The 14,404-nt window shown below is 42.7% G+C and overlaps 1 protein-coding gene across 1 annotated transcript in view; it reads left to right on the top strand.

The window, feature by feature from the left end:
• Window positions 1-14,404, top strand: part of LOC141092978 (signal peptidase complex catalytic subunit SEC11A) — a 52,695-nt gene that overhangs the window by 27,655 nt on the left and 10,636 nt on the right. Inside the window, exon 3 of the mRNA XM_073579362.1 lies at window positions 7,634-7,783. Within this exon, the coding sequence (XP_073435463.1) occupies window positions 7,634-7,783 (150 nt within the window). The remainder of the gene's footprint in view (window positions 1-7,633; window positions 7,784-14,404) is intronic.

The raw sequence follows: 14,404 nt of genomic DNA, 5'->3' as shown, positions 1-14,404 counted from the left end.
ATAAAAAAAAAAGTGACATAGCCATGACAGGCATGAAATAAAAACCACATGGGAAAACTTCTAGTGGTAAAATGCCCATAATTTCACTGCACAATTTTTTTTTTTTTTTTATTGCACGCTCTAACCATTAGTGTGTGCTTGTTAAGGTTTTTATCGTGCAATGAGACCCCTGAGGGGGTCATTAAAAAGGTACTGTACAGCGATGGTGCTAAATTTAATATGGAATATGTGAGAGGGATATTATGGAGGTGGTTAGAGGTGCTGTCATGGATAGAAAGGCCCTGCAGTCGTCATCTCGCCATTGTTGATGAGGAGGCGTATTGGAGTACATCGCTCCTGATTCATTAAGTGGTGCATGCCATAAATCGGGAGAATCTGACGTGTGGTCAACGCCTCACCAGAAATCTTACTCCAGTCCCTGAGATTTTAGAGGAGCTTGGAAAAACTGTCATTTAAAACAAGTTGCTACATTTTTTTGAGCAACTCTGATTTGCGCAAATGATGTTGTGACATTTCAAAATAATGTAGACCAGTATTCTGGCAAAATTGCTTGATGAATCAAGGCCATAATATCTTAATATGTCATGACCTGTTCCAAATATATAATGCAGTTTATACACTTGGCATGGTTGGCACCAAAATATGTAACCCTTTCACTTTATATCCTTTTCAGTTTGCTATACTGCGATCTTCATTTTCTTATCTGATATGCATGAAATTTTTGCTCACTGAACGTTGGATAGATATGTCTGGAAGCGTCTTAACCCCTTCACGACCAATGACGCCACATAGGCGTCATGAAACCTGGTTCAAATCTGACCAGTGACGCCTATGTGGCGTCATGACTTCAAAGCCCCCCTGCGGGTCGGGTGACCGGGGTCACTGAAAGGTCACCCGACCCGCAGATACAGGGGGCTTTGTAATTCACCACAGGGGGCGTGGCTTCGCCCCCACGTGGCTACGATCGCTCTGATTGGCTGTTAAAAGTGAAACAGCCAATCAGAGCGATAGTAATATTTCATCAATGAAAATTGATGAAATATTACAATCCAGCCATGTCCGACGCTGCTGTAGCATCGGACATGGCTGGAGACACCGATTCCACCCCCCCCCCCCACCGGCGATCGCCCCCCCCCGCAACTGAATGACAGCGGCGATCTGCCGCCGCTGTCATCATCTGCCCCCCTCCCATTCCCTCTGCTCCCCGCCAGCCTCCGATCCCCCCCTCCCCCCCCCCCCCGGTACCTCCTGAGTCCCCCCGTCCCTCCCGGTGTCCCTCGGGTCCGGATGATGGGCGCCGCCATCTTTGAAAATGGCGGGCGCATGCGCAGTGCACCCGCCCGAATCTGCCGGCTGCAGATTCCATTCTTTCATTTTGTATGCACTAAAAGGTTGAGACAAGAGCGCAATAGGGTCTTATCCGAGAAAAATGTATAAATAATAGCGGTATTTATACTCACCTTCTCCAAGAGAAAGTAAAGCCTGTATAGTATGTCAGCCTGCTGCACGTCCAACGGTCCACAGCGGAACCGCAACAAAGTAACTGAGGAATAAATTCTTGGACTTTACGTGCGCTGCCAGACAAATTCAATAACCACAACAGGTTAAAAAGTTAACCCTTTAATCCCTACGCGTTTCGAAGTATAACACTTCTTCTTCAGGGGTTGACACATCTGAAGAAGAAGTGTTATACTTCGAAACGCGTAGGGATTAAAGGGTTAACTTTTTAACCTGTTGTGGTTATTGAATTTGTCTGGCAGCGCACGTAAAGTCCAAGAATTTATTCCTCAATTCTTTCATTTTGATCACTCTCACAGTGATCAAAATGAAAGAAAAAGTAAATAAACCCCCCGATTATCACCCCCATAGGTAGGCAGAACTAATAAAATAAAGAAAATATTTTTATTTTTCCATTAGGGTTAGGGTTGAAAAGAGGGTTAGGGTTAAAAAGAGGGTTAGGGTTAAAAAGAGGGTTAGGGTTGGAAAGAGGGTTAGGGTTGGAAAGAGGGTTAGGGTTGGAAAGAGGGTTAGGGTTGGAATGAGGGTTAGGGTTAAAAAGAGGGTTAGGGTTGGAAAGAGGGTTAGGGTTGGAAAGAGGGTTAGGGTTGGAAAGAGGGTTAGGGTTGGAAAGGGGGTTAGGGTTGGAAAGGGGGTTAGGGTTGGAAAGGGGGTTAGGGTTGGAAAGGGGGTTAGGGTTGGAAAGGGGGTTAGGGTTGGAAAGGGGGTTAGGGTTGGAAAGGGGGTTAGGGTTGGAAAGGGGGTTAGGGTTGGAAAGGGGGTTAGGGTTGGAAAGGGGGTTAGGGTTGGAAAGAGGGTTAGGGTTGGAAAGAGGGTTAGGGTTGGAAAGAGGGTTAGGGTTGGAAAGAGGGTTAGGGTTGGAATTGGGGTTAGGGTTGGAATTGGGGTTAGGGTTGGAATTGGGGTTAGGGTTGGAATTGGGGTTAGGGTTGGAATTGGGGTTAGGGTTGGAATTGGGGTTAGGCTTGTGGTTAGGGTTATGGTTAGGGTTGGGTTAGGGTTAGGGATGTGTTGGGGTTAGGGGTGTGTTGGGGTTAGGGCTGGAGTTAGAATTGAGGGGTTTCCACTGTTTAGGCACATCAGGGGGTCACCAAACGCGACATGGTGCAACCATTGATTCCAGCCAATTTTGCGTTCAAAAAGTTAAACGGTGCTTCCTCCCTTCCAAGCCCCGACGTGTGCCCAAACAGTGGTTTACCCAAACATATGGGGTATCAGCGTTCTCAGGAAAAATTGCACAACAACTTTGGGGGTCTAATTTCTCCTGGTACCCTTGGGAAAATAAAAAATTGGGGGCTAAAAAATATTTTTGTGGAAAAAATTTTTTTTTTAATTTTCACGTCTCTGCGTTATAAAGTTCTGTGAAGCACTTGGGGGTCCAAAGTGCTCACCAGGCATCTAGATAAGTTACTTGGGAGGTCTAGTTTCCAAAATGGGGTCACTTGTCGGGGGTTTCTATTGTTTAGGCACATCAGGGGCTCTGCAAACGTAATGACGACCGCAGACCATTCCATCAAAGTCTGCATTTCAAAACGCCACTACTTCCATTCCGAGCCCTTACGTGTGCCCAAACAATAGTTCCCCCCCATATATGGGGCACCAGCGTACTCAGGACAAACTGTACAACAACGTTTGGGGTCCAATTTATCCTGCTACCCTTGTGAAAAAAAAAATTGCTGGGTAAAAATCATTTTTTTTGAGGAAAAAAAAATATTTTTTATTTTCACGTCTCTGCGTTATAAACTTCTGTGAAGCACTTGGGGGTTCAAGGTGCTCACCACACATCTAGATAAGTTCCTTAGGGGGTCTAGTTTCCAAAATGGGGTCACTTGTGGGGGGGTTCCACAGTTTAGGTACATCAGGGGTTCTGCAAATGTAACATGATGCCCGCAGACCATTCCATCAAAGTCAGCATTTCATAATGTCACTACTTCCCTTCCGAGCCCCGACGTGTACCCAAACAGTGGTCCCCACCCACATATGAGGTATCAGCGTACTCAGGACAAACTGGACAACAACTTTTGGGGCCAATTTATCCTGCTACCCCTGTGAAAAAAAAATTGCTGGCTAAAAATCATTTTTTTTTTTGTGGAAAATTTTTTTTTTATTTTCACGTCTCTGCGTTATAAACTTCTGTGAAGCGCTTGGGGGTTCAAGGTGCTCACCACACATCTAGATAAGTTCCTTGGGGCGTCTATTCTCCAAAATGGGGTCACTTGTGGGGGGGGTCCACAGTTTAGGTACATCAGGGGCTCTGCAAATGTAACATGACACCCGCAGACCATTCCATCAAAGTCAGCATTTCAAAATGTCACTACTTCCCTTCCGAGCCCCGACGTGTGCCCAAACAGTGGTTCCCCCCCACATGTGGGGTACCAGCGTACTCAGGACAAACTGGACAACAAATTTTGGGGTCTAATTTATCCTGGTACCCTTGTGAAAATAAAAAATTGCGCACTAAAAAATAATTTTTTGAGGGAAAAAATTTTTTTATTTTCACGGCTCTGCGTCATAAACTTTTGTGAAGCACTTGAGGGTTCAAGGTGCTCACTACACATCTAGATAAGTTCCTTAGGGGGTCTAGTTTCCAAAATGGGGTCATTTGTGGGGGAGCTCCAATGTTTAGGCACACAGGGGCTCTCCAAACACGACATGGTGTCCGCTAACGATTGGAAGTAATTTGCATTTCAAAAAGTCAAATGGCGCTCCTTCCCTTCTGAGCCCTGCCGTGTGCCCAAACAGTGGTCCCCCCCCACATATGGGGTACCAGCGTACTCAGGACAAACTGGACAACAAGATTTGTGGTCCAATTTCTCCTGTTAGCCTTGTGAAAATTAAAAATAGTGTGCTAAAAATCATTTTTGAGGAAAAAAAATTATTTTTTATTTTCACTGCTCTGTTATAAACTTTTGTGAAGCACTTGGGGGTTCAAAGTGCTCCCTACACGTCTAGATAAGTTCCTTAGGGGGTCTAGTTTCCAAAATGTGGTCACTTGTGGGGGAGCTCCAATGTTTAGGTGCACAGGGGCTCTCCAAATGCGACATGGTGTCCGATAACGAGTGGAGCTAATTTTCCATTCAAAAAGTCAAATGGTGCTCCTTGCCTTCCGGGCCATGCCGTGCACCCAAACAGTGGTTTATGACCACATATGAGGTATCTGTGCACTCAGGAGAAATTGCTCAACAAATTTTAGGATCCATTTTATCCTGTTGCCCATGTGAAAATGAAAAAACTGAGGCTAAAATAAAATTTTTGTGAAAAAAAAGTATTTTTTTTTTTTTTTACAGATCAATTTGTGAAGTACCTGGGGGTTCAAAGTGATCACTATGCATCTAGATAAGTTCCTTGGGGGGTCTAGTTTCCAAAATGGGGTCACTTGTGGAGGAGCTCCAATGTTTATGCACACAGGGGCTCTCCAAACACGACATGGCAACCGCTAAATATTCCAGCATATTTTCCATTCAAAAAGTCAAATGGCGCTCCTTCCCTTCTGAGCCGTGCCGTGCGCCCAAACAGTGGTTTATGACCACATATGAGGTATCGTTGTACTCAGGAGAAATTGCCCAACAAATTTTAGGATCCATTTTATCCTGTTTCCCATGTGAAAATGAAAAAATTTATGCTAAAAGAAAATTTTTGTTGGAAAAATTAAAATGTCCATTTTTTCTTTCCACATTGCTTTAGTTCCTGTGAAACACCTGAAGGGTTAATAATCTTCTTGAATGTAGTTTTGAGTAGCTTGAGGGGTGCAGTTTTTAGAATGGTGTAACTTTTGGGTATTTTCTGCCATATAGACCCCTCAAAGTGACTTCAAATGTGAGGTGGTCCCTAAAAAAAATGGTTTTGTAAATTTTATTGTAAAAATGAGAAATCGCTGGTCAACTTTTAACCCTTATAACTTCCTAACAAAAATATTTTGTTTCCAAAATTGTGCTGATGTAAAGTAGACATATGGGAAATGTTATTTATTAACTATTTTGTGTCACATAACTCTCTGGTTTAACAGAATAAAAATTCAAAATTTGAAAATTGCAAAATTTTCTAAATTTTCACCAAATTTCTGATTTTTTGACAAATAAACGCAAAAATTATCAACCTAAATTTACCACTAACATGAAGCCCAATATGTCACGAAAAAACAATCTCAGAATCGCTAGGATCCGTTGAAGCATTCCTGAGTTATTACCTCATAAAGGGACACTGGTCAGAATTGCAAAAAATGGCCTGGTCATTAAGGTCAAAATAGGCTTGGTCATGAAGGGGTTAAGGGGTATACATGTTGGATAGGTATCGGAGGAATGATGGTTCAGCCAGCAGCTATCTCGACTGTCTCTTCCCTACACAGGAGCCCACACTGTGCCCTTTGAGAGAGCTGCCAATCGTCTCTGATGGCAGCTTCTGTCCTGAGGATGCAAATGGATAGGCAGTTTAAAAGCAGATATATCTGATTGTCAGTGAAGGTGAGAATCCATCATCTGTTGTGTGTTCCCATACACATTAGACTTTTGGCCAAACCAATAGATTTCGGGCAGGTTCAGAAGATGTTTAGTTTATTGTGTATGGTGGCCTTCATTCCCTTCTTTCCATTGAAAGCACGAGTTTATCAAGCCCTTTCCACTTCTTGTCGACTCCAACTCAAAAATATTTCCCGGCTCCCGTACATTCCTTAATCAAGAATTTGCAAAAACACTAGTGCGTGCCTTCATCAACTCCCAACTCAACTAATGCAACCTCCTGTTCTGTGGTCTCCCTTCTAAAGCCCCCGTCACACATAGCGAACTCGCTAGCGAGATCGCTGCTGAGTCACAATTTTTGTGACGCAACAGCGATCTCACCAGCGAGATCGCTGTGTGTGACACTGACCAGCGACCGGCCCCCTTGCCGGGTATCGCTGATCGTCCTGGAATAGCCAGGACATTTTTTTGATCGCACGCTGGTAACTAGGGTAAACACGGGTTTCTAAGCACCATGCACTAATCCTTCTGTACCCGGCCTCGCCTCTCTGCCAATCCCTTCACTGGCTCCACATTGCCCAGAGACTCCAGTTAAAAACCCTAACCATTACATACAAAGCCTTCCACTACCTGTCTCAGCCATACATTTGTGACCTTGTCTCCCGGTACTTTCCTGCACGCAACCTCCGATTTTCACAAGATCTCCTTCTCTTTTCCCCTCTTATCTCCTCTTCCCACAATCTCATGCTAGATTTCTCCCATGCATCGCCCCCATTCTGGAACGCTCTACCCCAACATATCACTCTCGCCTACTGTGGAAACCTTTAAAAAGGAACCTGAAGATCTACCTCTCCCGACAAGCTTACAACCTACAGTAACCATCGCTCCACCAAATCGCGGCACGACCAGCTCTGCCCTCACTTATTGTATCCTCGCCCATATTGGAAGACTGAGCCTACCAGTCTGTTACTTGTTTTGTTTAAGATTATTCTACTTATTTTTTATTATGTCTACCCCTTGTCACATGTAAAGCATCATGGCATTAATGGCACTAGAGGAATATATTTGTATGGGTAGTTTGTTAGATAATGGCTTATGGCTTTCAGCTGAGCTTGTATTCGGTTAGCCTTAGTTATTAAAGAGGACTCTCCTTGAACATTGTACATATCCATGGATATAATCATGACAACTTGAGAACTCATGTCTAGTAAGCTGCAGCTCAGTTATTTCTGACAGTGAATGTAGTGGAGGTTGAGCATGTGCTCTAATTCTCGGTCTCTGAATTGTTGGAGGTTCCATTGGTTGGATCCCTAGCAATAAGCTAGTTTTATCCCTTTTACAAAGGAGAGGAGAATTATTACTGATTTGAGGAAAATTCCTATAATGTGTGTTGTTCCACTATGCTGGTACATATTTTGTGGAAAGGTTTAAGCTACTTAAAATGTGTTTTTGTTTTTGTTTTTTTTAGCTACATACTAATATATTGTAAGTAAATACTAGCATTTTCTATGTCAGAAATTTTACATTTTGGGTACGGGTCTTGCAACCATTTATCATTGACAATATGTGGAAAATTGTGCACTATGCTGTTTCTATGATTATATCTGTTATGTTGCCCCTCAATATGCCCAAGGTGACTGATATTTTTTTTCTTATCACAGTGGCAGCATGGAACCAGCTTTTCATCGTGGGGACTTGCTCTTCCTGACCAATCGAGTTGATGATCCTATTCGGGTTGGGGAAATTGTGGTCTTCAGAATAGAAGGGAGAGAGATACCAATTGTTCATCGTGTTTTGAAAATTCATGAGAAGTGAGTTGTAACCATTAACAATGTCCTATAGTATTTCCATGTCTTACAATTAAGGACAGCAGTCCAATTCTTAAAACCACTTCTACCACTGTCTTTATATCTCCTTTATATCACTGGCACCAATTGAACTAGAAAGGTACATAACTGAGACTGTGTTTGAAGATCAGGCAGGTCCAAAAGTACCATGTTATAGCATAATGGTGACGGTCCACTACTCCAATACATAGATTCTCAGAGAGTCAAATATTAGCAAATAAAACAAATAATGCACCTAAAGATGGGGATATGGCATATCAACAGCAAAATAATAGTCCTCAATACAGCATTTGCCAGCTTCACCATTTACAAGAATTTTCAATGAAACTTCATTTTAATTTATATTATTAAAACTGGTATTTTATATGCGGTGTAATGGTTAAAGTAATCAATGATCTGTATATTTATAAATAGGGGGAATAGCAAGGACTGATTTATACAGGCCATATTGATCTTAAAAGAAGCAGCTAGACAGAAATGTCTCAATTTTCTGGTTTCAAGAAAGCAAAATAGAGCACCCCTAAAATAGATATCTAAACAGTTTCACCAGAATTCTGGCATAAGTTGCTTTGAAAAGTCATGACATTTCTGTGAATACTTGGGGTTGTGCAAAAATTTTGCAAATTTTTTTTTTTTTTTTTTTTTTTGGCCCTTTTGCTCCAATTTCTCCCAGCTCTGTCAAAATGGGCAGAGCTGTAGTGTAATGGGGGCGCTATGCCACACTTTGTCTTATTCACTACGAACTATGGCGTTCAGACTTAGTTTGCGGCATGGTGCACAGAGACGCTTGCCAGACATATCTTAATGAATCAGGAGCATCTCACTTGCCCATGCCCCCTTATCAAGACCAATGAAAAAATCACCAGTTTTCATGTATCAAGGCTATAGATATTCTGGCGTAAAACTGCTTGAATGTTGGCAAAATTTTTGTGACTTTGGTATTTTTATAGCAGGGAATATATGCCGGTCTGACAGGTGTACCTTTCTGTCAGCAGTGGCACATTGCACTGTATTCATTGGAAAAATGCACTTTTCTCGATGCGTTTGATACCTTTTACTCTAATGCGTCTTTCTGTAAGATTGGTGTACAAAACGCCAAACTTAATATATCAAGGTCAATATCTGAAGCTAATTGGCAATGAATTTTGTCCTCTATAGATTATCAAAATTATAATTTATTTGGTGCCTTAAATTCCGTAAAGCAAAAAGAATTTGAACAGTTAGAATTGACGTGTTTTGATTGCTAAATATTCCACAAAAATGCAAAACGATAGAAAAAAACAATGGGAGGTGATTCATTAATACTGGCGTAACACATGACAGTCTAAGGCCGGGTTCACATTAGCGTTCGGGGGCTCTGCGGAGGGCTGCGTACTTCCTCCGTTAAGCTCTGCCTACTTCCGCATACTTCTGCAAGCGTCCTGCGTCCAAGCGCAAATGTGAACTTAGCCTGAGGCGCTGGCTGGAGTACCCTTGACCCGATTCATTAAGCGATGCTCACTGCTTAATGGATCAGGAGCGTCTAGTAATCAGCATGCGCTATCACCAGACATGCACACCAGCCAGGGAATGATACGCATCTATCAAATGATGAATTTGATAGACGTGTGTCCACCCCATTCAGCCCACGTCACACTCGTATTGGAGTAGCTGGCCATGACTAGCGCATAAAGTCCAAAAGTTGAAAAATATTGTGACTTATTACTCCAGATTTCTGCCATAAGCACATTAACACCTTTGTTACATTTGATGTACTATTCTGTCCATGTGACCTGGTACTTAAGTCCCATGGACTGAATAGTACGTCATACGTGATCTGCCGCGCTCACGGGGAAGCACAGCTGATGGCCGGGTGTCAGCTGATTATCACAGCTGCACGGACCGCGCCCGGCACATTAACCCCTGACACATTGCGATCAAACATGATTGCAGTGTACCGGGGGCATAGGGAAGAATCGCGCGGGGAGGGGGCTCCCTGCGTGCTTCCCTGAGCCCCTCGGAACAACGCGATGTGCTCGCGTTGTTCCGAGGGCCTTCTTTCTGCAGACCCCCGAATCCAATATGGCTGCGGGGGCCTTTGGGGTCCTGCAGGAAGGCTGCTTTCTCAGTGCCTGCTGAGAGCCTCATGCAGTGCCTGTCAGATCGCTGCTCTGACACTCAGTCACTCAGTGCACTGCAAAGTGTCAAATCAGCGATCTGACACTATACAGCGAAGTCCCACACTGGCACAAAGTAATAAAGTAAAAAAAACAAAAAAAAGTAATTTTTAAAGACTTCCTAAATAAATTAAAAAAAAAAAAAAAATCCCTAATTCTTTTGTTGTTTTTTTTATTTACCAAAAAAAAAAAAAAAAAGTACACATTTAGTATTGCCGCATCCATAACGACCCACCCTATAAAACTGTCCCACTAGTTAACCTCTTTATTGAACCCCTTAAAGGCAAAAAACAATGCTTTATCATACCGCCTATCCAAAAGTGCAATAACACGCGATCAAAATAACGAATATAAATAAACATGGTACCACTGAAAACGTCATCTTGTCCCGCAAAAAACCGAGCCGCCATACAGCGTCATCAGCGAAAAATAGTTATAGCTCGCAGAATAAAGCGATTCAAAAATAATTTTTTACATAAAATTGTTTTTATTGAATAAAAGCGCCAAAACATAAAAAATGATATAAATAAGGCATCGCTGTAATCGTACTGACCCAAAGAATAAAACCGCTTTATCAATTTTACCACACACGGAACGGTGTAAACGTCCGTCCCCCCCTCTCAAAAAAAAAAAAAAAATCTTGAAATGCTGGTTTTTGCTCATTCTGCGTCCCAAAAATCGGAATAAAAAGCGATCAAAAAATGTCACCAATAAAAACGTCAACTCGTCCCGCAAAAAAGAAGACCTCACATGACTCTGTGGGTCAAAATATGGAAAAATTATAGCTCTCAAAATGTGGTGATGCAAAAACTATTTTTACAATAAACATGTGACAATACAATACATGTGACAGCTGCCAAACATAAAAACCCACCATAAATAGTAAATCAAACCCCCCTTTATCACCCCCTTAGTTAGGGAAAAATAATAAAATAAAAAAATGTTTTTCCATTTTCCCATTAGGGTTAGGGGTGTGTTGGGGTTAGGGTTGGAGTTAGAATTGGGGGGGGGGGGGGGTTTCCACTGTTTAGGCACATCAGGGGCTCTTCAAACGCAGCGTGGCGTCTGATCTCAATTCTGGCCAATTCTGCGTTGAAAAAGTCAAACTGTGCTCCTTCTCTTCCAAATTCTGCCATACGCCTAAACAGTAGTTTACCCCCACATATGGGATATCAGCCTAATCAGGACAAATTGCACAACAACTTTTGGGGTCCAATTTCTCCTGTTACCCTTGGGAAATAAAATTGGGGGCAAAAATATTATTTTTGTGGAAAAAAATGATTTTTATTTTTATGGCTCTATGTTATAAACTTCTGTGAAGCACTTGGGGTTCAAAATTCTCACCACACATCTAGATAAGTTCCTGGGGAGGGTCTAGTTTCCAAAATGGGGTCACTTGTGGGGGGTTTCCACTGTTTAGGCACATCAGGGGCTCTTCAAACGCGACATGACACCTGCAGACCATTCCAAAACGTCACAGCTTCCCTTCCGTGCCCCAACGTGTGCTCATACAGTGGTTTTCTCCCACATATGGGGTATCCGCGTACTCAGGACAAATTGGACAACATCTTTTGGGATCCAATTTCTCCTGTTACCCTTGGGAAAATAAAAAAATGGACTAAAAGTTTGTTGAATAAATGATTTTTTTATTTTCACGCCTGGGCATTATAAACCTCTGTGAAGCACTTGGGGGTTCAAAGTGCTCACCACACGTCTAGGTAAGGTCCTCGGGGGGGGGGGGGGGGGTGGTCTAGTTTCCAAAATTTGGTCACTTGTGGGGGGTTTCCGCTCTTCAGGCACATCAGGGGCACTCAACAACGCGACATGGTGCCCAATCTCAATTCCAGCCAATTTTGCGTCAAATAGCGCGCCTTCCCTTCTGAGCTCTGCCACGTGACCAAACAGTGGTTTACCCCCACATATGGGGTATTAGCATACTCAGGACAATTTGCACAATAACTTCTGGGGTCCTGTTTCCCTTGGGGAAAATAAAAATTGGGGTTGAAAAGATCATTTTTGCGGGAATTTTGCAGTTGTACGATATAAACTTATGTGAAGCGCTTAGGAGTTCAAAGTGCTCACCACACATCTAGGCAAGTTCCTTGAGGGGGGTCTAGTTTCCAATATGGGGTCAATGGTGGGGGGTTTCCACTGTTTAGGCACATCAGGGGCTTTCCAAACCTGTCATGGCGTCCGATCTCCATTCCAGCCAATTTTGCTTTGAAAAAGTCAACTGGCGCTCCTTCCGAGCTCTGCCATGCACTGAAACAGTGGTTCCCCCACATATCAGGTATCGGCGTACTCAGGACAAATTGCACAATAACTTTTCCAGTCCAATTTCTCCTGTTACCCTTGGTAAAATAAAAAAAAATTGGACCTGAAGTATATTTTTGTGAAAAAAAAAAAAGTAATTTTTTTTTTAAACTTTCAAAAAATTCCTTTGAAGCACCTTTAAGAGTTAATAGACTTCTTGAATGTTTTTTGTGAGTACTGTCAGGGGTGCAGTTTTTAGAATGGTGTCACTTTTGGGTATCTTCTATCATATAGACCCCTCAAAGTGATTTCAAATGTGATGTGGAAAAAAAAATGGTGTTGTAAAAATGAGAAATGGGAAATGTTATTTAAGTTTTTTGTGGGCCATATCTCTGATTTAAGGGCATAAAAATTCAAAGTTGGAAAATGAGAAATTTTAAAAATTTTTGCCAAATTTCTGTTTGTTTTTTTTCACAAATAAACGCAAGTTAAATGAATGAAATTTTACCACTAACGTGAAGTACAATATGTCACGAGAAAACAGTGTCAGAATCACCGGGATCCTTGGAAGTGTTCCACAGCTATTACCTTATAAAGGGGCCGTGGTCAGAATTGTAAAAATTGGCCTGGTCATTAACGTGCAAACCACCCTTGGGAGTGAAGGGGTTAATCGCTCCCATTGTAGGTACCCCAAAGTCATAGCAATTAAAATGGCTTGCCACTCAACAAACAAGCAGTCAGTCACCCTGCTCCATCTACGTTAAAAATAAAAAGTTAGTTCTAAGAAAAAGTGACACAAGCCACAATTTTTTTGGCCAGTGTTCTGTTCTCCTTTTTTTTAGAATTTTTTTTTAACCACTTTAAATATAGATAAGCTGCAGATGTTTGGTATCGCTGTAATTGAACTGACCTGAGGAATCGTGGTGCCAGATAATTTGTTCCACATGTACTGTTTTTCACTACGTTATATGGTAAACTTAAAAGGAAGGCGCCATCCCAAAAAAAAATTTTCAGCAATTGAAAAAATGTAAAGAATTAATGTTTACATTTTCTTAAAAAATATTATCATTTGTTTTTAATTTTGTAAAATATGAAAAATAAGTTTAAAAACTTTGGCATTTCCACTTGTTAACACTAGGGGGAGCAGATACTGAAATTTGGCACAAAAACCTAGTGTACAACTAGCTCACATTACTGTCCTGCAGTAATTATGGGCATAGTGTCCATGATTTTTGATATATGATCATGCCCTAAAATGGACACTGTATGGGCGGAATCTGCTGACATGGATGTGGTGTCACTCCTCTCCTCCCCTTCTGGGTGTTTGCTAAGGGAAAAGAGAGGATGACATCTAGGAACACAGTGAGCAGCCATTTTGATGGGGCCTGCAAAGTTACTGACTGTCTTTGTATGCAAAGTCTGGATCAGAACAGGTCACCAATCAGCAGAAATGTTTCCTGGATATCTGTGGAGCAGACAAGAAGACGGTCCATCCATGTGTATAAAACACAGCGCTCTATGTACAATCCCTGGCACTGAACAGGGTGCCCCCCATAGACCAGCACACTGCTCTCCTGAAATACTCTGTGCTGCTGTCACCCTGCTCCTTCCACCATACATTAGGCCCCTGTCGCCTCGCTTTCACACATCGCCAGGACAGGATCTGAGGAGAGGAATGGGGTCTTCGGTCACCGAGGATGGCAGGCAGCAAGGATTCTGGGAGCAGGGTGACAGCAGCACAGAGTATTTCAGGAGAGCAGTGTGCTGGTCTATGGGGGACACAGAGGGAGATATATGGTGGAGGAGCAGGGAGACAGCAGCACAGAAATCCAGGAAACATTTCTGGTGATTGATGGCCTGTTCTGATCCAGACTTTGCATGCAAAGACCACATTCCCCTCCTCAGATGCTGTCCTGGCGATGTGTGAAAGCGAGGCGATAGGCACAGTCTGGGGTGACGCTGGGAAGCAGGCTGGGGGGGGAATGGAGCCATACAGTAACGATAAAAATGAGACCCCTCTCTTCAGCTGCCTCCCAGCCCTCCCCTGACTGCACCTATTACCCCTGACCCGTGTGCAGGTGCTCAGCCAGAACCACCCTATAATGGGTCCCCTTTTAGCAGATAATACTGCCATAGTGTTCTCACATAATACCGCCATATAGATCACACAGAAAAC

Source organism: Dendrobates tinctorius, unplaced genomic scaffold (genome assembly GCF_039654945.1).
Source record: "Dendrobates tinctorius isolate UK_male_01 unplaced genomic scaffold, ASM3965494v1 ptg000062l, whole genome shotgun sequence".
In the NCBI taxonomy this organism is placed as follows: Eukaryota; Metazoa; Chordata; class Amphibia; order Anura; family Dendrobatidae; genus Dendrobates; species Dendrobates tinctorius.
This window is presented reverse-complemented; position numbering and strand designations above follow the sequence as displayed.